Source organism: Numida meleagris, chromosome 19, assembly GCF_002078875.1.
Source record: "Numida meleagris isolate 19003 breed g44 Domestic line chromosome 19, NumMel1.0, whole genome shotgun sequence".
NCBI classification, from domain to species: Eukaryota; Metazoa; Chordata; class Aves; order Galliformes; family Numididae; genus Numida; species Numida meleagris.
In genome coordinates, this window is record NC_034427.1 from 5,223,490 (window position 1) to 5,248,659 (window position 25,170).

At 50.4% G+C, this 25,170-nt stretch overlaps 2 protein-coding genes across 2 annotated transcripts; one reads left to right on the forward strand and one right to left on the reverse strand.

Annotated features, from left to right (window-relative positions):
* FITM2 (fat storage inducing transmembrane protein 2) lies at positions 533-5,396 on the forward strand. Its single transcript, XM_021416824.1, has 2 exons — positions 533-772; positions 2,667-5,396. Exons 1-2 carry the CDS (start codon positions 600-602, stop codon positions 3,307-3,309), a joined length of 816 nt encoding a protein of 271 aa, XP_021272499.1. The 5' UTR covers positions 533-599; the 3' UTR covers positions 3,310-5,396.
* On the reverse strand, positions 4,922-25,088 carry GDAP1L1 (ganglioside induced differentiation associated protein 1 like 1). Its single transcript, XM_021416823.1, has 6 exons — positions 23,456-25,088; positions 21,013-21,205; positions 18,718-18,891; positions 16,528-16,625; positions 16,318-16,432; positions 4,922-13,874 (listed from the first exon to the last, which is right to left on the reverse strand). The coding sequence occupies exons 1-6, from the start codon at positions 23,633-23,635 to the stop codon at positions 13,531-13,533; spliced, it is 1,104 nt and encodes a 367-aa protein (XP_021272498.1). The 5' UTR covers positions 23,636-25,088; the 3' UTR covers positions 4,922-13,530.

Here is a 25,170-nt window from a genome sequence, read left to right on the forward strand (position 1 = left end):
GGCTGAGGGAACTGGGATGATTCAGTCTGGGGAAGAGGAGGCTCAAGGGAGACCTTATCGCTGTCTGCAACTCCCTGAAGGAGGTTGTGTGAGGTGGGGGTCAGCCTCTGCTCCCAGGTAACAGCAACAGAATGAGAGGTGATGGCTTTAAGTTGGGCCAGAGGAGGTTCAGGTTGGAAATTAGGAAAAATTTCTCCGAAAGAGAGGTGATGCACTGGCACAGGCTGCCCAGGGAGGTGGTGCAGTCACTGTCCCTCAAGATGTTTAAGAACCGTGGAGATGAGGCACTGAGGGCCGCGCTCAGCGGGCACGGCGTTCTGGCTGCACTCGATGATCTTGGAGGTCTTTTCCAGCCTTAATGCCTCCAAGCTCCCGCGCCCCCTCCACGCTTTAAAGTGGCGGCCCGGCAGGGGGCGCACGCACGCTCTCAGCTGCCGCGCGCATGCGCACAGCCTCTGTTTCCCACTCGGGCTCAGGGCCCGGCGGGCGCCGCGTGGGGGCGCTCGGGCGGTGGGTGGGGCCGCGCGTGACGCGTACGGTGGCCGTGAGGGGGCAAGGGCGGGACGAGCGGGCGGACGGACTGGCGGGCGGCGGCCGCGATGGAGCGGTTGGAGCGGTGCGCCCGCTGCCTGCGGGCCCGGCTGGTGGCTGCGGCCGTGCGCCGCCGACTGCCCTGGTTGCTTCTCGGCCTCGTCTTCCTCGGCTCCGCCCTCAAGGACGGGGACTTGGTGCCGGAGACTCCCATGCAGAACAAACGCAACGTGCTCAACGTGTGAGGAGGGCTGGGGGCCGCGTGGGAGCGGGGCGCTGTATGGGAGCGGGGGGCTGCGAGGCCCTGCCCTCAGTCCTGCCCTCAGCCCGGGGCCCGGCTTCCTGCTCCTCTGTCCCGGTGCGGGGTGTTGGGAGGGGTAAGGTGTCACCTTCCGCAGCTCGCAGGTGGCTTTTCGGATTTGAGTGAACTGATGGTTACTGAGATGGTCCAAAAGCAAGTGAAGAGACATAACGTTTTGTGAAGTCTTTATAAAAGCAGAATTGTTACCGTCCTTTTCTTCTAGGTAGGCAATGGTCTGTTTCACACAGTGGTTCTTTGCGGCTTTGTCTGAGCTTTGGCACTGAGGGAGGTGGCGAGCAGGCGTAGCGGCACACGTGTGCGGTATCTGCTGTAGATCAGGATGTAAAGCTGCAGTTTATTTCCCTTGTGGCTTCCTTTGTTCTCCCTTGGTTTGAATTTGTCGCTCAGTGACGTCTGGTTGCTGAGGCCCTATCGCTGTGATTTGAAAGAACAACTGGAGGAACACGGAAAGAGTGAAATAGATGGTACAATAAAACATGCCGCAGCGTCATTCTCTTTTAAATAGGGGAGGTTTGTCAGTGCTGATGGGTTCTGAAGCAGTTTCCCTCCCAGGTATCTTGCTGCTGGTTTGCTGACAGCAGTCCTGTCAGCAGCCTTTCTTGGCTTTTAAGTTTCTCAGCCAAATGACAACTTTATTTTCAGTTGTTATTCAGTGCTAGCAGCTGTAATTGCTGTGCAGATGCCCCTTCTGTAGTAAAATGAGGAGTGAGGGTGGCACTCCTCAAAACCCTGGGCAGGGCCCTCGTGGCTTTTGTTGAGAGCCTAATGAAAATGCAGAACTTTTCTTAGTGCTTCTTCTTGCCTTAGATGCCTAGACCAAGGTGTAGCTTGGTCACAGACTGGAATTCTTCTGTCTTTGTTTTCTTTGTTTTTCAAAAAACAAGGAGGGTATGGTATGGAGGGAGGGCTGCACAGTTCCCCTCTGCCACCAGTCGGTAGGAAGCAGGCTGTGTTGGAAGGTGCTGGTGGGAGAGAGAAGGTCGCAGGCTTCAGTCTCTTTACTCACTTGTGCCTGCCATGTCGTAAGATTTGAGAAGAGAACTAGTTGGGCAATACTGACAGGACTAATTAGGCAGCGTCTTGCTAAATAGGATAGCTGCACATCGTCAGCTTGTTTTCAAGATTTTATAGACATTGCAACAAAAATTGTCAAAGCATAGAGTGCATTTTGGCATATTTGTGTATGCCAAAGGAGAGCTGTCATCGGCTGAAGAGACAGCAAAGGAGTGGATGCTACTATGAAGTTATGCTACTTCACTGATTTTATGAGGTGATAATGGAGGAAAAGTGTCCTAAGCTGATGAGAGAAAAGAGTCATCCCTTTTCTGGGGTACCTTACTTAGTATGAAGAGGATAAGGTTGTGAAAGGTTGTAAAGCAAAGGTTATTTGAGATGGAGGAGGAGGAGAAGACCAAGGGTCAGGGTGGCAAGCCAGGAATATTTCATTTGCAGCTGCTCTTTGAGTAAGGCGAAGTTGAGTGGGTTTGTAGGGTAAAGGCAATTGCAGTAACTGTACTGTGAGTTAGCTGAGAATCTGAATGAGGCATTAAGTCTGAGGGAACACTGCTTGGGCTGAAGTACTTAGTCAAGGAATTATTCAGGTTTGAGGCCCAAAAGAAATAATGGGGAGAGGGTTAAGATTTTAGCTATGCTTGACTTTGAAGGCAGGAAGCACATGCCTAATTTAGACAGCTCTAAATAGTGACCTTGAAAGGCTGCTAGTTCAAGCACTGCCACATGCTCCTAGCACCCTCCTCCTGGCTCCTATAAAATTTCACACATGCCTGTTTCTCTTTTGGCTTTTCTCTGGCAGATATTTTGTCAAGATGGCTTGGGCATGGACGTTCTGGCTTCTGCTGCCCTTCATCGGAGTCACCACCTACCTGTTTGCCAAGAGCAAGTTCCTCTACGGCCCCACGAAGAGCATCTTGGCAGCTCTGCGGCGTCTCAGCACGCTGCTGGTGGGCACTGCCACCTGGTATGTCTGCACTGAACTCTTCATGTACATTGAGAATCTCACTGGCACGTGCTCTACCTCGAGTAAACTCAATGAGCCCCACCAGCTCTATGCCACCAAGCAGGAGTGCCACCGGAACAACGGGATATGGAGTGGTTTTGATATCTCGGGGCACTGCTTTCTGCTCTCATATTGTACTCTTATGATTGTGGAGGAAATGGCTGTACTGGAAGGCTTGTCCATAGACCGGAACTCAAGACTGCGTGTTGTTATCAACAGCCTGTTTGTGTCCTTGTGTTTTCTCACCATGATCTGGTTGTTCATGTTTCTGTGCACTACTGTGTATTTCCATGATTTCAGTCAAAAACTTCTTGGTGCGCTGATAGGTTTGGCAGCTTGGTATGCAACATACAGAGTTTGGTACTTGAAACCATTTTCTCCTGGACTACCTCTCCCAAATATGCCTTTGAGTTCAAAGAAATACAGTTATAGCCGATAATTTTTTTAAATTTTGGATTTTTCTTTCAGTGCCAGAGTAGTTAAATATAGGCATGATTACAGGCTTTCCACAGTAAGGAAGAAGCTAATGGGCTGGAGAAGAGAAAACAGTCGTTACTGGCTGCTGGCTGGGAGGTGATAATGAACTTTGTTCTCATGAGAAAAAAAAGTTGGTACTGGAAAAAGTCTGCTCTTGGTTAGGAGTTACTGGTTGGCAAAGAAATACCAAGTTGGATTTGTTTCTCATATTCGTAAATCAAGGAACAGATCTTCCAAAACTGACAGAGACCTTTGCACTTTAAGACCTTAACTGACCTTAAGTTACTTCTCCCTCTTCTCTGTTTCTTTTTATCAAAATACCAGGGATGATCCAAATGTCTCTTTTTTTTTTTTTTTTAATACTCCTGCTTGTTCTTCCTTAGAGGAAGTCTCTCCTAATGACACTGCTGCAAACTATTGCAAAAGACTTAGCCATCAACGTTCATGTGGTAAAGCAGTATAAAGCTCAATTGCAAAATGCTAACATCTCATGTTATCAGGTATTAAATATGCCTAACAAGGGTTTGTGGCAAGTTGGTGTATGCATGTTCTGCAGCAAAGAGAATGAATTTGAGATGTAATAGCTTAAGCAGTCCGTGACTTGAAACTGATACCTGTCTTTGGAAAGGAAACTCTAGAATAACAAGTCTTATCTTTCTCCTTACATGAAGTACCTGTAATCATGTTTTGTAATTTTATTGCAGACACACAAAAATCCCAGGTCTAATAAGAGAGTTGGGTGTTTATTTTTATTTTTTTAATCTTACACATTTAGCACCATAACACTACAAGTACTTTCTGGTATGTTTCTTCCAGAACAATAAAATTCCGGTGTTTTGAACATGTTAGCTTAACTTGCTTAGTAGGCTGCTTGGTATTGAATGAAACTTATTGTTTATCCTAAGAGCTGCTAAGCAGTTTGCTTGAAGCAGTGTTTATTTTTGCTAATCAATGAATGTCAATAAGCTACTTAATTTTGATTGCACACATAGTTGTGGCTGCTTCTGATGAGGCTGGAAATCCACTACTGAATAAAACACTAATATTGTATAATGGATAGGTATGAAATTGGGTGGGTTTACTCATCATATCAAACATTTAGCATAGTTTTTATCTTACAAAGCTTTTTATTATTTCATAAAGGCGTATTAGTGTCGCAATTGCACAAAACTTGTTTGGTTGCAATGTTGAAAGAGGCAGTTGAGGTTTGTAGGCAAGGCTGTAATCTGAGAGTGGACTTGATCTGTCTGTAGCGTTTGGCTTCAAGTTGATTATTTTGTAGAACAGAGTATGATGCAGCATAGTCAACCTTGGCACACATTTGTTGTGGGTTTTTTTTTTTTACCATCTCAGCAGTTCTTTTTCAGCAAATGAGTGCAAGTATTTGCAGTAGATATAGCGATGTTAATTCCGTGGTTGTGGCCTACCTCTGAGGAAAGCTGGAGTCCCTTGAATTTCCACTCTGCTCAGTGCCACACCTGAGTTGTTTTGCAGCCTCAGAAAGTACAGATCGCCACGCAGAAAGAAGCTTTTTCAGGAGTTGATGTATTTCCTATCAAGTTCCTCCTTTTGTCTTTTGCATTAAATTGCCTTTAAGCTGACTCTTTGGGAAATTTGCACTGATTAACTCATATTGGGTTTAACTAAAAATATATTTGAACAATGCAGATTCATTTGCAGTCCTTCTTTTGATGTACTGTAAGCCTGCTCCCTCTTGAGTTAAGCTATGCTGCAAGCCACTTTCATCGTGAAAAAGGATTATATACCCAGAAGGTTTTCTCATTCATTTCATTAGATTTAAGTTTCTATTTTAGGTTATCTTTATGTAACTTTGCTGCGTAGACTAGGCCTGCTACCAGAAAATGCAGTTTATTTAAGCTAACAGGCCTGCTGATGTTATCTTCAGTTCCACAGATGTTTTGTGCAGTCACTACTACAGTGTTTCTCTGTGCTTCAGACTAGTGTCATACAAACTGTTTATTATGGAAATAACATGTGCCATGGCTATTCTCAAAACTGTATTTAAATAATGATAGAAAAACAGTTAAACTTCCAGTGTTTGTGTCTTTGTGGGTGTTTCTGGAGTCTGTGAAGGTACTGCTCCTGTTCTTCACTTCCCTGGATGATCCAGCCTCCTAGGTTTTTTTTACTGAGATACAGAATTATCAGTGACAGTGTGAGCACACAGTATTTGAGTGGATTAACATGGCACAAATTCTCAAAAACAAAGGCTTTAAAACCAAACAAAACCACCTGACAAATGCAAGATTCCTAATATGTGCCCGTTACACCATGCAGTTGATTACATAGAAACGAACAGCGCTCTTTGTAGCAAAGTGAAAGCCTAATCCACTGAAATAGATGGAAGAGTTCCCATGCAGTAATAGCCTTATGAGTTTGGAAATCTTGGACGATGTGGCATTTTCAGTGCCCAGAGACCACGTGCCAACTGTCAGCTTAGAAGGTTTCCTTGTGCTCCAGGCCTCTTCTTGGTGTCTTTTGGCTTTCAGTTAACTGGAAGTCAAAGTTGCCGGTTTTCTGTTCATGCATCTCCCATCGCCTTTACCTGACTTCTCTCCCTGCCCCGAATGCACTTCTATCATTAAAATAAAAATGTGGCCTCTCTATAACAGACATGCAGCAAAAGAGAAACGGTGTGAATGGCTGGATTTGATGCTTCCTGTCAACCTGGCAGAGCCTTTATTTCAGCTGCCAACAGTTATTGTTAAATTACGTTTAGAAGGAAGTATTAACATTTTGAAGGTACATGAGTTCTGTAGTGGGTTCTAAAAGTAACCGCTGTAATCTTGTGGAACACTTGGGGGTTGCTTGGTTGGTTTTTTGGTTGGGTGTTTGTTTGGTGTTTTGGTGTGTCTTTTTTTTTTTTTTTTGCTTTTCTCCATTAAGGTTAATTCAGGACACTTCCACTTATTCTGCAGAGCTGTCTTTCCATACCTATAGAATTATCTAGGGAATTTTTCTCTCCAGCATCTACTGACATAAATGAATGAATCGTATGCAATGAAAAATTAGCTAGTAAACGTTAAAGCGTAACTGGCATTCGGCCTGACTGACGTGTGTGAGGCAGTTCTTGGTGCCTTAGGCATTCTCCTCTGCTAGAGCTGGAAAGAAGGGAATTTCATCTAGAATGCAGTGGAAAGTTTTAGGATTCGTTTCACTCCTGGGACCCATTCAAATGCTTGTGTCACAGGGGGCAAAATCAGGCAGGTGGGAAGGCTCTTCTGTAAGATCCATTGGAACTGTTCAGACTTCAGACGTATCTGAAGGTGGTGTTTGGATTCTTCATGAGTGTTTTTGTTCAAAGGAGGCTTGTTCTGTGAATGCTTCACTGGGTTACTGAGACTTAGGCCGCGGAGCAGCAGTAACGATAGAATCTCATTTTCTGTTTTGATGCATGGCAATTTATGGCAACGTGAGAAACGCCCAGTTATACCCTATGGTGCACTTTAATTGAAAAACTGTAGGGGATGCTGTGATATATTTAATGTCTTGGAAAATCAGCAGTTAGTTCTGAATACAAATCTGTGGTCCCTTTTCTCAGGAAAATAATGCCCAGTCGCCCCTCCGTAGCTTCAAGCAGATCCCTGCAGCTTCTCTGCAGTCAGCCTTTTCCAGCTCTTAGCTTATCTCTGTTCACTCAAACCCGTTTCCCAGAATTTTGTCTTTCCGTAGCTTCATCTCACGTCCTGGATTGCAGAATGAGTGATAGCTCTTTACCTCTGCTAAAAGCATGTTTTCTCTCTTTCTGTCTTCTTTAACTATTTTGCCAAAGCTTAACGTGAAAGCAATGCTGTGGTTCCAACCTCGTAGTTAACCAGCGTTAAAAGGAGTTGGTCAATCACTGTAATGGAGTTTAGCTGGAAAAGAGAACTTGCCTAACTTCTTGAAGTTTGTCTGATGTGTTTGAACTCATGGAAGGAAATAAAAAGTAACTTGGTGGTGCCACTTGGTTACATTAGTAGTTAGCTTTTCCTTGGGGAACAAGCAGTGCTGTTTTCTGCAGAGTAGTTTCACCCAGGTGTTTGGTAGGAAAGGATTAATTCATCAGTGTGGGAAGGGGACCTTAGTGCTTTAAGTATACCATGTGAATACAGAGATTACAAGTTGGAAAACCAGAAATGCAAACGACCCATCAGGACAGAATGCAATCCCTGAAATTTCAGGTAACTATGTTGTAACATTTAATCCGAAAGATATATTAATTTACCCTCTGGCTGTCACAAAACATAAGCAATATCATGTGCCTTGTGACAGTCTGAACAACTTCTCTGTAAAGCTTTGGAACTGTAATATGGCACAGCAATTAAGGTAAAGAGCTTCAGTAGCCTTTCAGGAGAGCTGACTTAAGGGAAAGAAAGGAGTACTCAGAACAATGCCCTTTCTCAGCCATGCATTTCCTGAAGAAGATCTGTAGTTGTAGTGCATGTCTTCCTAGCATTGTAAGGCTGAATAAAGAAAAGGCTGGAATAAAAGGAAATACAAATGACATTTTTTTTTTCTTATCTCTGAAGCGTTTTTCTTTTTTCAGTCTAGGACCATTTTTCAGTTTTAGGTCATGTATTCTTTCCACAATGCAATTTAATGCATTTAATCTGTGGGAAATGCTGCTGATGTCAGAGCAATAAATAGACATATCCTTACTATAAATGTCATCTCTCTTCTGAAATCTCTTCCTGAATCCTGTTCTGTTCTGTAAGACCTCCCCTGTTGTGTGAGGACCAGGAAGAGCTGCAGCGCCGAGAGGTTGCACGCAGTGTGACTGTACCAGTGACAGGATTGTGGGATCATGACTCGGTGCTGGAGAAAAGTCAGCTAAGTAGGTTGCGGCTCAAAATAGTTGCCTGTGGCAGATACTGAAAAATTAATTGAAAAATAAAGATGATACAAAACCCACAAAGCCTGTTAGGTTTCTGTCCAGATATGTGAGTCGTGGCACTCAAACCCAGCAGGACTGTGCCTGTTCTGAGGGTCACTCAGAATCTGCCCTGAGTATTTTTGCAGATGATGGAAGCAAGCAGTGATTTAAAATATGCTTGGTAGACTCAGTGGTTGGGTGTTGTTCTAGATTACAGCTTTTCTCAGCACTCTGCACCATTACTTCAGATTTCTTTTTGTTTCCCGTGTGTCCAAAAATCATCTGCTTTGCTCTTCTGTAGTGGTTGGCTCTTAGGTCAGGGAGTGGAAGGAAATTGCTTTTGGTAAATAAAAATAGAAGATTGTTCTAGGAGGCATGCAGTGGAGTGACATTACCTTGGGATGTAAAGAGTATCCATGAAACAGCACTGAACTATGTAAAGTGCTCACCCTGTGTGAAGTGCCTGCAGAATTCAAACGCCCTCAAACCCAGTTACACTCCGTTCTGATTGCAAAGTAGCTTTATTTGGATAACCACTTCAGCTAAAAAGGATTTGGGTCGCAGGAGAGATAAGGTACTGTTAGGAAAGGCTGAGACAGCAAGCAGGGAAAGCAGGGGGATGGACAGTGTTATTTTTAAAGAAAAGCTTTCAAAGTTGTCAGTTGATCTGTGCTGTTAGCTGAGTTTCTAGCAAGACTTTTTTCTTTATTCCTCTGCTGCTCTTCCTCAGAAGGTGGCAGTGGGAAGTGCTTTGTCTACTGGTGCTGTTCCACAGCCTGTGGGCTCCTGACAACAGAAATGTCCTCGTGAAAGTGCTCATGTATCCCCAGCTGTCAGCACCAGGGCAGGACAGGGGCAGTGAAATGGGAAATCCAGAAGAGAACAGGGGGGTAGGATGGTAGAGAGGAGTAGAGAAAAGGAGAGCTTTAAGCAGATCGCTGTGCACAGGAGAAAGACAAGAAAAACAGCACTGTAAGCTCTTGAGGAGTGAGGGGAGGTTGGTGCTTTACTCATCAATACTGTTCAACATTGCAGACAAGTGGAAAAAATTTGCTTAGGCAGTGACAAACACCCTGTGCACGCACAGCCTCTGCCTGCAGCACGCGGGTCTCTGCAGTCTGCAGCCTCTGCTTTGCCCCGTTCCTGCTGCGTGCCTTTGCTGCAGTGATAGACATCTGTGTTCTGACAAAGCAATTGTTCATCTGAATTATTTATGGCATATGTGGTATTCTTTGTTTCGCTGAGGCATTTAAAGCAGACTGTTTTCTCTGTTTAATCCTTCAGAGGAAAGCGTGTAAAATGGAGAATGAAAGATAATGACAGTAAATGTCATTTGGGCACATTAAGAAATCAGCATGAGGGGGGAGAAAAGGAAATTTGTTTCTCATGAATGTGCTTTATCTGCAAACACAAATTCAAGGCTTTTTGCTACTGCTTAAAACCCCAGATCCAGTATTGGAAATGGCATTTGTCTGAAACCACTAGGATTTAATCAGTGAGGCCTTGCTTTACGAAATAGTTTATGGATATTAAGGAACCATAAGGGGTGGGTTTGGCTTTGGTCTTGATGGCACTGAATATCTCAGTGTTTCCACAAATTCTGCTGTTTTCTGTTTGCCATTCTCAGCCAAAGCCTGTAATTTACTCTAACAGCAGAAATAGCCTCCTCTTGCTTGAAGGAGCGGCTCTTACACCATTCTCTCTTCTCCTTAGCTGGGAGATGAAAGCCCCTAGCCACCAGTTGGGTGGTAAGGATATTTTTTTCATCCAGAAACACAGCAAGACTCAGCAATTAATTTCCTACAGGACCACAAGCCGGTCACTAGGTAGTCTTAGCCCTTGATCTCAGTTTCTTTGGCAACTTGTGACAGGCAGGCTGAGGCCGTGTGCTCTGTTCCTTGTCCTCTGACAAGCTTTGTTTTGAAATCTTTTATTCTGCATGAAGAGGTCTTCCCCATGCCTTGTCAAGCAGAGGAGAAGGTTGTCAGCCAGTCATAGTACTGACCACATACATTTTAATTTTCATAGTTGATTCTTTTGAGCAAAACACGTTAGAGTAAAGATCTCAGAAACTAGTTTTACAAATATGACCACTGGGAGCCTATTGAAAAGGAGGCTTGGGAGAGAAGAAATGATCAGTGTGTGCTGGGCAGCCACAGTTCAATCCATGTCGTAGAGCTCCATCTGAGGTCTTCAGAAGGGTTTGGACCTGACAAATAGTGACTTATCTTCTCCCCTCCTGTAATTACAAGTTCAGCATTTTAGAATGCGTAAAGGTTTTTACAGTCTTTAGGAGTCTAAAAGCACGATTGCTTCTAAACCCAAGAAATTCTGAAGGCTAGGAACATCTTCACGTACAAGGTGAAGAGGTGCTTCGGTGCTAGACTGGGACTTGGTGAGTGAAAGGGAAGGAGGGCTCTGAACGGGGCTGGAGCAGACGCACAGGAACGTGGTGCAGGATGATACAGCACAAGTTGTTCGTTCTGTCTCATGCAGCTAAGCCAGTGCTTCAGTGATAGCAGGCTGCCACAGAATTGGTCAGCAGCAAATTGTAAGGTATCCAAGAGCAGGCGTTTGCTGCAAATAGTATCTCAGAGTGCCTCAGCTTCCAGCCTTACCCCTTGGGTGCTGCTGCATTTTCACATTTCTGTGTATAGCAATTGCCTCGGGCAGGGCCAGTGCCTGGCTTGTGGGGATGTAGAATGGTGCTCTCCAATTTTAAATGAAACTAATGGAAAGGAGAAGAACTGATGAGGCTTAGATCAGCTAGAGAGAAAGCAACCTTTTATTATGACAGCCTGTAATCACCACAGGGCTACTTCATAGTAAGTCACTAATCTGGATCGGTTGGGGTGGTGACATTCATCTCCTGGTTCATTTCAGCATGGTCCTTAACATCAGTCCAGCCTCTGCTGTCACTGTAATTGCCTTTCATCACTCTTGGAGATTGCTTTTCCCTGGAGAAAACTTGTGGTATTTTTTCATTACCAAGGTAGGGAAGCAAGGCTCAGCAAGAGAGAGTTGCACTGTCTTCGCTGATTTTTCTTTATTTGGACCAGAACAAAGGCTTGTTAGTGAGTAGTACTGACCAGCCTGTACAAAACTCATCACTACAGCATCTGTGGCTTTCCAGCAAAGCGTGAAGCAACCTAACAGACAGCTGTCACATTTTGGTCTGAGCTGACCTGTGCATTGCTCTAGATATTGGCTCTGCCTGGCATCCTCATAACAGCTGCATTATAACAGAGCGCTCTGTATCAAAACAAGCACCTATCTTGTGCAGTGTTTTTATTTGCTCTGTGGGAGTATTTGTTCTTGTTCTCTCTGAGTTTTGTGGCTTTTTACCCCGATTACTACTCCTTTCTACATTTGGTGTATATATTTAATCAGCTCTGGGGGATCACCAGGGAATGTGTCTGCAGAGCAACTTGAAAAGGGGTGAAATCCATGGTAAGGGTTTTGTTTTGGTGTATGCAACGTATTTTGGGGAATTTAGTGTCACAGCCATCGTTATATTCTTACACCTTTCAGCTTCAACAAAAGAGGTGGCCTCAGGGAACCCCCTGCCTCCCTCTTCAAAAAGAAGCAAAAACCCAATTTTTCCCCCAAGGTCACTGATACCGTGGAGCAAATCGGTAACCATGTTTGGGGGAACATGTCTGGTGTTTCACTCAACAGCCTCAGCTACAGGTGCCTGCAAAGGTGGTGGATTTGGGTTCTCACACACCAATAGTGTGATCTTCATCAGCGGGGGTAACATGGATAACACAGTGCTTTTGCAGCTGCAGATTGTGTTCCGGAAGTATATCAGACCAGCCCATACAATCATTACAAACACAGCTTTTGTGCATTTTGCGTTTGTCTAATCCTTCCCTGCGTGCTCAGCTCCTGTAACTCCTGCTCAGTATTCACAATTCCATGACTGCCAGGTTGTACCAAGAACCAAAGCTCCTGGGAAATGCTGCAGCTTTCCAAGACAGATCACTTTTGAGTTGGAGGCATTGCCACGCATATTGCTTCAGCCACACTTGGCAAACATCCCCAAGCCTACAGATGCAGCGTTACTCGCAGGGATCACCAGAACGCTCTGAAAACCAGCCAGAGGAGTGCTTACAGAAATGAGTGCCTTGCGAGAGGAATAAGCATTGTTTCCATGCGAATTTTATACCAATACAACACAAAAGGAAAAGCACAAACCACCTGCACATCCTGCTGCACGTGGGCATGCTTTGAAATTAGATTGGAAGCTTGTTGAACACATTTAGAAATGTGAAGCATTTACTCCTCCCATATGGTTTATTGAAGATCTCAGTTTTCAAAGCATGAGTAGCAGTGAGGCCCATTATTCTTTCCAACATGCAAAAGGCACAAAAAAGTCATAAATGTGATTCTGTGTCAAGTGTCCCTAAGAAAACGCACAGCGAGGAAATGACAGAAAGGAGCCCCCAGCAGAAGAGAAAGCCAAAGTGTCTTCAGGAAAGTGCTGTAGGTTCTGGAAATGGTGGTCCTTTTCCAGAGTCCGGATACGCTCAGGAGGTGAAAGATGCTTTGCAAATCCATGAAAGGAAAATCAAGACGGAGGCAAAAGGCTAAAACAAGAATCCCCTTCGTGTGCCCAAGCTCAGGGTGGAACTCAAAATCATTTGTCTCAGGAGAAAAGCGTGGCAGTTAAAGACAGGCTTTAAATTCTTCTTTTTTAAAAAGCCCACCAAAACCAGACGTAGAAAGTGGATGTACGCTAAGAGCAGCTCCATAAAAAATATTCTTTTTAATGAAAATAATTTAAAAAAAAAAAAGGATAATTGAAGAATGCAAATCCACCTTGACCGTGACCAGCTACTGCACCCTGCTCCCAGAAAAGCCTTCGAGCACAACAATGGCTTCTAGAAGAAGAATGTCCCCGCTACTTGTACGTGTGAAATGTGGCCGGTGAATGCTCTGGAAACACAAACAGGGCTGAGTATCCAAGTCCCACTGTTAACCTGGGTGTTGGGAACTCCTCGGGGTGCCCGTCTCCCCCTGGAGCTGCACCGGCAGTGCTTCCCGGTGGGCGCGGGGAGCCAGGCCAGCCCCTGAGCCTCTCGCTGGAGTGGAATACTTAAACCTAAAAAAGGCATTTACAAGTTGATGCATTTTTGTTGTTGTTGTTATTTCCTTGCAGTATACTTTTCTACTTCTAGACTATGGAATGTTACATTAAACAATATTATTATTCATACCTTGCCTCAAATTTCATTACAGTTACTGAGGCTTCATCATAATTTCACACAACACAGAGACACCAAACTAAACACCAAGCTGCCAGCATTAGATGTATTTTTTCTTTAAGTACCAATAAGCAAAATATCCCATTCCCCCCAGAGATCCCATCAGGAAGGAGGCTCCGAAGAAGGAGGGAGGTTTCCGCTTGACCAGCCTGAAGGCATTGGGTACCACCGCGGAGAGCAGCGTGGTATGTATGTCTCCCAAGACTTTCCTGAAGGCAAAGCGTTTTTGTATCCTGTCGAAGAAGGACTGTAGGTTAGGTCTGCTGCCATCTTCCCAGTATTTCTTAGAGAGTCCTAGAAACTTGAGGCGATGCAGGGTAGCTCCTAACAAGATATCGGCCAAGGTAAAGACACATCCGCAGAGCCAAAGTTCACACTTCTGCCCTGGAGAAACAAGTGACAGAAGAGGAAGGATGAGAATAGATCCTTGGGTGGATGCTTAAAGGCTTGCTCAAAAGCTCCACTAAGGCAATAGCTTCTGGATTAGACTCCAAATCCTTTTCTGAGCACTGTGATGTCCCAAAAGACCAGACCTTATCTGTCAGGTGGCTACATGGGACCTCAAAGCTGGGAGCATGCAATGGGCATTTATAACCTGCATGAAGATACAAATCAATATCTGCAAAATAGCTGCGTTGTGGTTCAGCGACCACTTTTGCTGCGTTAATGCTCAGGGAGAGCAGCAGCATTTGTCCTTGGCTGCCACTGGGTGATGTGAGCTGTTTGAGAGGTGGCATGGTAACACGTCCTATTTTAGGGATGTGAGAAATCCTTGGGAATCAAAACCATTTGCCGGCCCAGCCTGGCTGCTCTTCCTGCATGCTGTTGGGGAGCTCCTGCCTCTATCCCCTCTCTAGCACTGGGACACCAAATTGCTTCTGTGCCAAGAGCCAGGTTTTGGGTACAGGCAGAGCTTGTTAAGAGTGCTGGGCACATGAGAAGGTACCACAGCAATGATGGCCCCTGGTAGTGGTGACCCTGGAAATAACCTCACCCAAGATATGTCCAGGAAAAAGCATGCTAGAAGAAGCTGGCTCAGGTCAAGGTAGTGTGAAGTACTCTCGCAATGCCCTTTTGATGCTAACAAGGAGGAAATAAAAGGAGGTACAGGTAAGGAAAAAACTACAGAAGGGGCACAAAACCTGGGTGCCCACTGCACAGGGCTGTGCCCTGGATATCCCTGCTTGTCACACTTTGCAGGCAAGCACTGGAGTTGGGATGCTGCTCAGCACCTGCCCAGCAAATCTCAGAAGTAGTAAAGCATGGTACGTGGTAAGAAATCCAGTTCCTGTTCTCTCCACACTGCAGAGAGACTCTATCCTCCCTTGCTGGATCTAAATGCAAAGGAGACCCTCAAAATGGTGAGATGTTCTGGGAAGGGGAGGTGGCATCTGCTGCTGATCATAGGGTAGGAATCTCTGCTCTGCTCCCACCTTAAAACCTGGGATGCTTTGCACCAAATCCTTAATTTTGAAGCTCTTCCACTGCCCTGTGCTGTTAGTATTGCTGTGTGAGGCTCTGTTTAACAGACAGGGTGGAAGGCCAGTGCCTTGTGGCTGTTAAATCAGGGTGCCATGAGAGGCACCTCTGTGCACAGGCACAACTGAAGCTGAGCTGCCTGCGGGGCCAGGCCAAGGGAGTTACTGGTAATTAGCAGGCCTCGTTTGTACCAGCCTGGCAGCCTGCCTAATCCTGCCAGAGGCACAGCCCAAGTGGACAGATTGCCTGGGCCTAATTAGTCAATAAATATTTTCAGCGGCTAATAAATTGTAGGGGTGCTGTGGCTGGAGCCTGCTAGGGGCTGTGTGGCCCCAGGGCTGGCAGGTGCGGGACCTGGAAGTGGGGGGGCACTGCACCTAGCTGGGGGGCTTGGGTGGTTCCTGGGGGCTGGAGCAGCTCTGCAAGAGCATCTGGGCACTAGAGGGCACCTAATGAGGCCAAATCCTGCTGACCTCCCCCCAGCCTTCAGATCAGTTACTGAGGGTGTCTGCTGGATGTAATTAGGCCGCTGCGTGGTGCCACGCTGAGGCCTCAGAGCACGCTCCAGCCCTATGCTGTGCAGGGCCCTGTGGGCCCCATGACGCACGGCTCCCCACACGGGGCCGGCTGTGGGGCTGCCCCTCATTAACACCTCTGGGCTGCACTCCATCCCTGGTACCTCCAGCTGTACCGGGGTTAGGGGGCCTGCTCCAGACGGACGCTGAGGTGACGGTGGGACAAGCGATGTGTGGCCGTGCCTGTGCTGCCAGGGCTCTGGGGCGGTGTTTGTTTGAGGTCAGGGCAGGCCGCAGCCGCTCCAGCCCACCTGCTGCTGACTGACGCACACCCTGTGCAGCTGCCACCTCACTGGGCCCCCTCAGTGCCACCATGTTCCCCCCGTGTGCCACAACCCAGTGCTGTGAGCTGGGCACTCAGAGAGGTGGGCAGGCGGAGGACTTGCAGGTGACACAAATCTGTGGGGGCACGGTGCCGAGTCCTCCTCCTCCCCATACGGTGATGGGCGCAGAACAGGGGACCACAGGCTTAGCGGCTGTTTGGTGGGTCACTGGGGAACATGGGACATGTCACCATGCTGCAGAACTGTGGAGTCCTGCAAAGCAGCCAGCAGGACAGGGGGCTGCGAGGTGTGGGGGCTACTCGGTGATCTGCTGAAGGTCAGCAAGGCAATGACAGCCATGTGCCCTAAATGGGAGAGCCCAAAATGGTCTGCACCAGCCCCACTCCTGTGAGTGCAAGCCCCATGGAGCTCAGGGTGGGCTTTCACAGTGTGCAGAGCCATTGGCCATCCCCAGAGCAGCACTTTGTCTGAAAACCACCCGGCGCCTACCTTGGTACTCCAGCTTCCTCTTCTCCAGCTCGGCCTCAATCTGGTCCAGCACCATTCCCAGCTCCCCTAGGATTTTCTTCAAGTAGTTCACGTTGTCGTGCTCCAGGATCTTGGCCTGGTGGAGAGCAGTGGTGAGACGGGCAGATGGCCATGCATCCCTGCAGCCATGCCCCACCACCAACGAGCCCCGTGAGGCTCTGGCCGACTCACCATGAGCTTCTTCTGCTTGGAGAGGTACGGCTCTGTCAGCGGTGGCTCCTCCTCATGGTCCAACTTCATCAGTTCCGTGCTGGCGTTAGCCAAATGCCCTGGGGGAAGACAGACAGAGGGGCTGCGGGGTCTGTCCTCCCACCAGGAGCTGCTGGCTGTGTGTGAGGGCAAGGATGAGCTGAGGGCAGGCAGGAGTTGAGCCCGCTGGAGTGTGCCCTGGTGAGCTGCAGCCTTGCCAACTTTTACAGCAGGAAAATGGTTTGTTTGGTGGGCTCAGCAGGCTGGAAGTGCAGCTTTGGAGTTCTCCCGTCCCACAGGTTAGCCTGGAAAGCAGCTGAGCTCCCTTCAGAGAGCTTAATTAAGAGGGATTTGCAGGCACAATCCTGCTGTTTTGTTTGAAAATGAGACTTTTTGATGCATTAAATAGCTTTGAAGTGCTGTTCCTCTGTGTTAAAAAGGAAAAAAGAACAGACTGTGTAGCTCAGCTTCCCCTGGAGCCATTTTCCCCCTCTCTGTTGGGAGAAGCACAGATCAGCCCCATTGGGAGGGCTGTGTGATGCAATACCAGGAAGAAAATGGGTGTCTCCCCCAAAGAGCTGACGGGAGAGATGGCAACAAAACCAAGGATGGGGTCAGATTTAAGCTGGTGTTTGGTTCAGCCTCGCTGTCTGCCAGCCCTTTCCCAGCTGTGAAGCTTGGAGCCAGACAGAGTAAAATTCATATCCTGGTTCCCCTGGCACAGCCTGGGCTGCTGCTGGGGTTTAGGGTGTGCAGCAGAGATCAGGTTTGGGGTTATTGCAACAGCTGCTAATTGCTAAACGCCAGCAGACGTGTTCACACAAGTCCACAACCACAGAGACTGCCTGCTGCAAGAGCTCCTTGCGCAGGGCAGCCTCTTCCCCTCTGTGCAGTGTACAGATGGAGGGATTCAGCAGGAAAAGACACTGAGGAGAGGACGAGGTAAAAGACCTCCATGAATGGGAGTCTCCCAGCACTTCTGCTCTGTACCCATTGCCAGCCATGAGGGTTTACCTCTGCGTGCCCAGAGCTGCCAAGCTGTTCCTTCCCTGTCCTGCACCTCTTACTCTGATTTTTTTCCTGGAAATTATTACAACATCAGCAAGATGCAGATCTGGTCTGCAAATCAGTGCCTGCCTTCCCCTGCCTCTGTGGCACAGCCAGAGGGAGCTGCATCTGTGTGCGGGGTGCAGCCCCACTGTCATCCCACTGGGGAGCCCCAAGGAACGGGTCTGGGAGGGAACCCAAGGCACAGGAGCCTGAAGGCCAAGGGTGTGGGACAGGGCCACAGGCACCCTTTGTGTCTGAGTCAGGGTCCTGGCCTGCCCCAAATCAGTTTAACCCCACAAATCCCAGGTGCAGGCTCTGGCTGCATGCGGAGGCTCTGGGGAGCCAAGCCGGCTGCTTTATTTTTGTGTTTGCAGCCACGGAAGTCAGAGCTGTGCTGTTACCATGTGCATCCCCGCTCCAATGAAGAGGGTCCCTAGGCTCAGCTGTGCTCATCCCCCTGCCTAGGTACAGCGCGGGGCTGCGGAGCAGGAGCAGGGCTGGACAGGAGAGTGGCTGTGCCTGGGCTGGGAGCAGGGCAGCAGCTGCGCTGGCAGGTTTGGGTTTGTATCAGGTGCATTTGCTGCCTTTGCAAATCATACCTGTGCTGCCAGCATTACCCTACGGGGAAATTTAGCATTTCACTGCCATGGTCCTGTCAGGGAATCAGGAGGTTGGGAAGGGTCTCATGCAAGGGAGCTAATGGAGGGAAGGGAGCAGGGTAAATAGATGGAGAGGATACAAAACTCCTTAGGGACTAAATAAATTGCCCGAAGCTGGGCTAACCTCCTCCTGCCAGGCACCATCTGTCTCCATCCTTGTTCTTCCTACAAGAGCTTGGCCCTGCCAGAGTGTGGGTGTAGGAGGCGCCAGGGTGCAGCCAGCAGTGGGCTCTACCCTGCCACAAAATAGCGAAACTCCCTGTTTTCCACCAGGAGCCTGTGGTGGCTGCTGGGGTTCTCTGCTCCCATATAGGTACTCTGAGCCTCCCAGCCACCTGTCCTTGGCTGGTAACTCACAGGGGAGCTGGTGTTTGTTATGGGAGCTGCATGCAGACAGAGCCTACCAGACGGGAGAGGTGCGGGGCACGTGTCCTGCCGGCTCCCTGCCCCAGAGGTGACTTACTGCGGATCTCAGCGGTCGCGTACTTTGGGATCATGGAGTCGGTGGTGAGCTCGGGGTGCAGGATGCAGCCGTGCGTGTAGGCATCCATGGGCAGCGAGTCGAGCAGCTCCCGGTACTGCAGCACCCGTGAGTGCAGCGTGGTCCCGGGCTCAGGGATCAGCTGGGGGACATTCTCTGGAAGGGGAAAATGGAAAATGTGTTAGTGGTGCTGGAACTTGGGGGGGGGGAGGGGGCAGGCACTCATGGGCTCATAGCGGAGACCATTCGATATGGGTAACGAGGGAGTGGTTGACAAAACAAGGAGCTGAACATTTCTTCCCTCAGTGCCAGAGCCACGGGAGCATCCCTCTCCCCGGGGCGCTGCACCTCCTTGGTTTGTTGGGTTTTATTCACCTTGGCTGGGTGGCAGCTTGTATCGTGCTCTTTTTATTACATTTATGGCTCAAAATACACAGCGGATGACAGCAGAAGCAGGGAAACATTGCTCTTGTCTCCCCCAAGAACATCAGGCGCATTTCTTTATGGGATCATAAATGTTTATGACTTGTGCGGATAGTTAATAGGGAGTGAATGAATTTACTGCTGGGACTCTGAGCTGGGTTGTCTGCAGCGCAGAGCTCTCCATGAGCCAGCAGCTGGGGCTAGCAGAGGGCGCAGCAGCAGATGGATTTCTGCAGATGTGGCCAATGCTGCACCTTAATTAAGGAACTGAAACGATGGCTCTGGCCCCACTGCAAGACTGGCCCAGCAGAGTCATCCTTTGCTGTTGGCTGACCTCGGTGTCACCAGCAGAAAAAGTCAGTGCTTCCAGCCCTGAAAGCAAAGCTCTGTAAGCACAATTTTTTACACAGGCATTTCCAGCTCTGTGCATTGCTGCAAGGTGGGTGCTACCTCCTTGGACCAATGCAGGGACACCCTGAGGATGCTTTTCCCACTTAACATGGGTGGGTGAAGGCTCCAGAGCAGGCAGTGCAGAAGGGAGTGATGCTCTGGGCCATCCTTCCTCTTCCCAGGTGCTTCCCAAATGGCACTTCTCAGCAGAAAGGTGAGGACATGCACCTGGCTGCAAAACCTCAAGGGCAGGAGTTTTTCCAGAGCAGCGGGGAGGGAGCACAGTGTTCCGCTGTGGCAACAAAACACAAGTGATAGCGGAAAGATTTTGTTGCCAACTCTTGAAGATAAATATTTCCAATGTTTTGGAGGGCAAGGGAAGAGGCAGGAGAAATTGAGCCGGTAGCTCTGCTGGCTTCCAGCCACCAGTGCAGGGGACACTGCTGTTTGTCCCCCCAAAACACAGAGTGCTCTGTCTCCTGGTAGAGCCATAAATCCCCACTGTGCTCGGAGCTGTTCCCTGCCACCACGTCAGCCCACGTCCCCTGCTGGGGACAGCGTGCTGCCAACATATGTCGGGTCACCCGCTCTCCGTAGGGACTGGGCAACAGCTCGGAGCAGTGTGGGCACTGCAGCCTCACGCAGCAGTGTGCCCCAAGGATGTGGGACTGCCCCATCCCTGGGGCCACTGCTGTGAGGGCTCATCCATGGGGCTCTGGGTGTCTGTCTGTCTGTCTGCCATCCCCATGGTGAGGAAGCGTCGTGCCTGTGACGAGCACCATGGCGGCTGGGCCGGGAGAGGACGGCAGCTGAGCTGGCGTGGTGCCTGCACTTGGGGAGCTATTTTGAGATGTTTTTGATGTCTCCGTTGCAAGGGTGATGGATGCTGGGGCGAGCGTCGTGATGCCACAGCCAAAGCTCCGTGCTGGGCTTGGAAGTCTCCCTAGCAGAGCATCCCAGCATGGCAGCCCGAGGATTTGGGAAAATGAGGGCAAAGGAGGTGGAGATGCTGCTTGCCAAAGCGGCTGTGTGAGGAGCAGCCTCGGAGCTCAGCATCCCAGCTGCAGCCCTGCTGCACGGGGACACAGGAGTTCCCCTCAGCTGTCCCTTCCTCTGGATCTACGTCACATTGTCCCCGGTGTGCAGACCCTGGTGAGATGCCACCGCACACCATGGGCCCTCCAAGCCACGGAGATGGGAGGAATGGGTCAGTTTGGGAGCACAGCCTCCAAGACAGAAGGGAAAACCCAGCTGCGGCTCTTCCAAATCCCCCCTGCAGCATTTCCAATGGACGTTTGAGGATTTCTCCTGCAAATCCTTCATTTTGATAGGAAAACGTGAAAATTTGAGGCGACCGAGCTGAAACTTTCTGGGAAGAAATGGGTGCATTTGGCCAACAGCATCCCAATCAGTCCTCAGTTTCTGCTGAGATGAAGCCTGGCACGCGGCTCTGCCCCCCGTTACCTCCCGTGAAGTTCTTCTCCATGTAGTCGATGATCTGGTTGTAGTCGCTGATGATGTTGTCCCGGTGGATGATGACGGGCACCTCCTCACCCAGGTTGAGCCGCATGAACCAGGGCTCCTTGTGCTCCAGCAGTGGCATGCTGACGTCCCGCTCCTCGCAGGGCAGCCCCTTCTCGGCGATAACCAGCCTCACCTGCAGTGGGGCACAGAGGGACAGCTCAGCCCCGCAGCCCCAGAAGTGCCCCGAGACCACTGGGCACAGTGCCCCTTGCCCACCGGTGTGGCAGTCAGTGTGCTGTCACACGTGGACGTCACGCATGCGTGTCACATTGTGCACTTGGCCTGCAAGAAGCCAAGCAGATCTTAGCAGGGGGCAGCTGGAAAATCCAGGAAGCAGAGTGAGGATTTCCTTTCCTGGCAATAGAGGGAATGTCACGCGGAAGACCCACAGCCATCCAAACTTTGCAGGGTCACCTCTGTATGGCCAGCAGCACTGTGACACCAGCTGGGGTGAGGGGTCTTGGGGAGGCTGAATCCCAGCACTCAGCCCCCAGCTGTGGGCAATCAGTGATGGGGCTGAGCAACAGCACACACCCAAGGAATAGGAAGAAGTAGAGGAGGAGGAGGTTGAAGCAATGCTGCCCCTTGCTTGCTGTGGGTGCTGCAGGCTGGAGGAAGCCCGTGCAATCACTCAGGTATGCCCTGCTCTTGGGGTTGGGCTCTGGCTTTTCTGGGCACGTCAGGAGCAGGAAAAAGGCTTTACTTTGGGGAGGATTTCAGGCACTTGCTGTGCTCTGGGGAGTCCTGGCAGCAAGGAGAGTTCAGTGGGGTATTTTGTTCCCCTTGTCCCTGCTGGAGCCCTGCACTGTCCCTTTGTCCCCATACATTTCCCCATGCAGCAGCCACCCAGGGACATCACCCAGCCCTCCATGCCCCTTTGTGCCCCAGTGCCTTGTTTCCCCCTGCTCTCTGTTCCTCTCCTCCTGTTCTGCACGGCCCTGTCCTTGACAGTTGGATGTGATGATCTTTAAGGTCTTTTCCAACCTCAATGATTCTATGATGCTCTGGGCTGGCACCAGCCCATTGTACAGGTGGGAACGCTGACTCCAGCCCTGTGCAGCTTGGGGCATCACATGCAGCTCAGCATCCTCCTTTGGCTGCTCTGCTCTGTGCTCATTGTGAATGTGCACTCAGGAATCTCACTTTAGGCTTCCGGGTTATTAAAAAAAAACCTGACCACTGTGAACCAAGTGTGTCAAACAGGCCAAAAAGCCCCCGAGAGGACATGGGAGAGCTGTGTCTTACAGAACTGCTGAATGAAGGAAAATCTCCTGTTTTCCTCCAGCTGACAGCAGCTAAAAATACACCTTAACAAATATGAGCGTTTCTATGAGTACTTCAAAGTTCCTGGGGAATTAGTCATTAATTATTTACAGTGCTGACAAATTAATTTTTTTTTTTTCTTTTCAAGTCGAACAAGGGAAAGCCAGGTTCCCTCCGCTGGAGATTGTCCCTTGGAGGGGAGGAGGATGCTGGGAGCAAACCCCAACAGGGGGCTACCCCATATCTCCCCCTGGCCCCCCAGTCCCTTTCGCCACCAGGACCTTGGACTGGGGTGGCAGGGGCTGAAGGCTCTCGGGGTGCCCCAAGGAGGGATCCTGGGGCTGTCAGCAGCACAAGAATTAAATCAGCCCCATGGCAGCTCCGGGAACATGGGCGGATGGGATCAGTGTGGTGGCCCTGCTGCATCGGGCGCCTGCGGGTCCTTTGTGCGCAGAGCAGATGGGGACATCCCTGCTCACTGCAGGGCTCCAGGGGCCTCACGTTGGGATGGCTTTGTGCTCCCCAGGGCCCCCGGCAGCTCACTGCCCACCTGACATTGATGGCACAGGGATGGCAGAAGGCCTGGTAGAAGGTAGAGTTTGTTGCACTGCTGCCACACTGCAAAATGAGCATTGGGGATTGCCTGGAAAATGTGATTTGGGGGCTGCCTGCCCCCCGTGCCTTGCTCAGAGCTGGAGCACCTCTGGAATGGGATTTCCAGGGCCCTGCTGCAATGCTGGGGCAAACTGCTCCCAGCACAGGGCTGTGTCCTGGGGTCGCTCCCTGCACTGGATGCGCGGGGTCCCCACAGCTGCAGGGTGGTCCCCGGCTCAGCCTTTGTCTGCGCTTTGCCTGCATTCAGCTGTGAACGAGCACAAAGCAGAGGCGTCTCCCGCTGCAAACCTCGGGCTGAAAGCAAAAGCAGGGTTTGGCTGAGCCCCCCCCTCCCTGGGGAGATGCTGATAAAAGACAGAAATGCGGGTACAAAAGGGCCAGCCGGGTGCATGCTGCTCCCCTCGCCCACCCTGGGAAACAGCTGCGAGCGGAGCCGTCCTCCCGAGCCAAGGGTATGCCCTGTCCGCCGAGGTGATTCCTCCCGGGAAGCCGGCCGAGCCATTACCTTTTGAGAGCTGAAGGACTGGGTCCAGTGGTACAAAACCAGCCTGTCCTGGGATCTGAGAGCGGGGTCCGTCGGATCCTGATTTTCCTCCCCCTCCTTGGATTTCCCCACGTCGTTCTCCAGCGCCGAGATGGGCCACCAGCTGCAGTTGGTGGGAGTAACGTTATTGGGAGTCGCCATGACAGCCTGCGAGCGGAGGGGGACGATGGAGGAGCCGCGCTAGCCCAGCATCACATGGGCTCGGCGAGCAGCATCACTCCCGGGGCAGCTCCATCTCACTGTGCTGGGGCTGGGCAGCGGGCGCGGGGCTGGGGCGGGGGGAGCGCGGCCCCACAGCTCCTGGCGGGGCTCCCCGGGGAGCGGGCATGCTCGTGGCATCGCTGCCGTAGGCGGATGGTGCTCCTGCTGCCTGCCCAGCGATCCAAGGCAGCCCTGGCCTGACTTACTTTGCAGCAGATTCAGGTTTTGTGCTGATTTTGATATGGCAGATAGGTAATAAAGAGCTGCATCAATAGATGCTGGCTTTAAGACATCTAGGGGGTGTCTTGCTGCTTTATAACGTTGCATGGGAAAAGCTGTAGTGGTTTTTCAGAGGTACGCAGAGATCTGGGGAGAGGGCAGGTTAGTTCCTGCCTGGTGGGTGCTTTGTGTTGGGGCTGGAGCCCTGTCCTGCACCAGAGCAGAACTGGCCCTGGGTTATTTTCAGAATGACCAGGTGTGGGGACACGTGTATGCACCCAGGTTGCCTCAGGTGCCTGCAGCTTTGCCATCTGAACTCTAGCAGGGGTTTGCACACCCCTGCACAGCAGCTGGCACATCTCTGGCTGTGCCAGCCTGGCAAACCTGTGCCGTGTTCGATGGCCTTGGGGATGCCCATGGGGAAAAGGTGATGCTCAGGGCTGCAAAACCATGCTGGTGGCATTCACTGCTGCAAAGCAGCTCGGTGAGTGGGACAGAGCTGGCCCCAGCGCCAGGCAGTGCCTTTTGGGCTCCTATCGCTGGAAAGGGGCACCTCTGGGTTAGCAGGGAGCAGGAATAACATTGAAACAGCAGCACCGTTTCTTCCTGTGGATCCGTGTCCGGAAAGCTCCATCTAGCGGCACTTCTGGTGACGAATAATGCGCGGCTGGGAATGAAGGTGCCGGGTGTGCCCGCCCCGCGGGTGCGTACCTCGGGGCTACGGGGGATGGAGAGCTCCGCGGGGCTGCGTCCGTGTGCGGGGCGAGCAGCTCGGCGGGGCCGGACCTCGGGTGCCCTCTGGGCTGTCCGCGTCCCGGCTCTGACCGGGCCGCATCGATTTTTTCCGGGTGGTCCCGAGTCGGCGTCTGCCGCTGTACGGCTCAGCCGGGGCCGCCCGAGGGTGAGGAAGAAACGTCTTCGATGCCCGGCGCCCGTCTGCATCACGCTTCGGGTGCGGGAAGCCGCTGAGAGCACGTCCCGGTGCTGCTGACACCGGCAGGGCAGCGGTGCGGTGATGGAGGAATGAAGCGAGGAAGGGAGGCAGGACGCAGATAGGAGTGGATGGCAGACGCACCCTTCTGGGGACGCGCCCTAGGGAGCGTGTGCGTAGAACAAAATCCCCAGAGCTGTGCACGCGGCTGCAGAAATGGGCTGGGAGCTGTGAGCAGCACGGCACGGCAGGGCTGCGCTCAGCAGTGCTCGCACCGGGCCGCGTGCGGGGCTGAGCTGGCGCTCCCCACTGGGCTGACTGTGCT

Coding starts and splice junctions, on each gene's coding strand:
- FITM2 (XM_021416824.1), top strand. CDS start 600: ATGGAGCGGTTGGAGCGGTGCGCCCGCTGCCTGCGGGCCCGGCTGGTG. Junction 773..2,666: donor AAACGCAACGTGCTCAACGT/GTGAGGAGGGCT, acceptor TTTCTCTGGCAG/ATATTTTGTCAAGATGGCTT.
- GDAP1L1 (XM_021416823.1), bottom strand. CDS start 23,635: ATGGCGACTCCCAATAACGTTACTCCCACCAACTGCAGCTGGTGGCCC. Junction 16,433..16,527: donor CCAAGCAGAAGAAGCTCATG/GTGAGTCGGCCA, acceptor GCTCTCCACCAG/GCCAAGATCCTGGAGCACGA. Junction 13,875..16,317: donor GAGGAAGCTGGAGTACCAAG/GTAGGCGCCGGG, acceptor TTGTTTCTCCAG/GGCAGAAGTGTGAACTTTGG.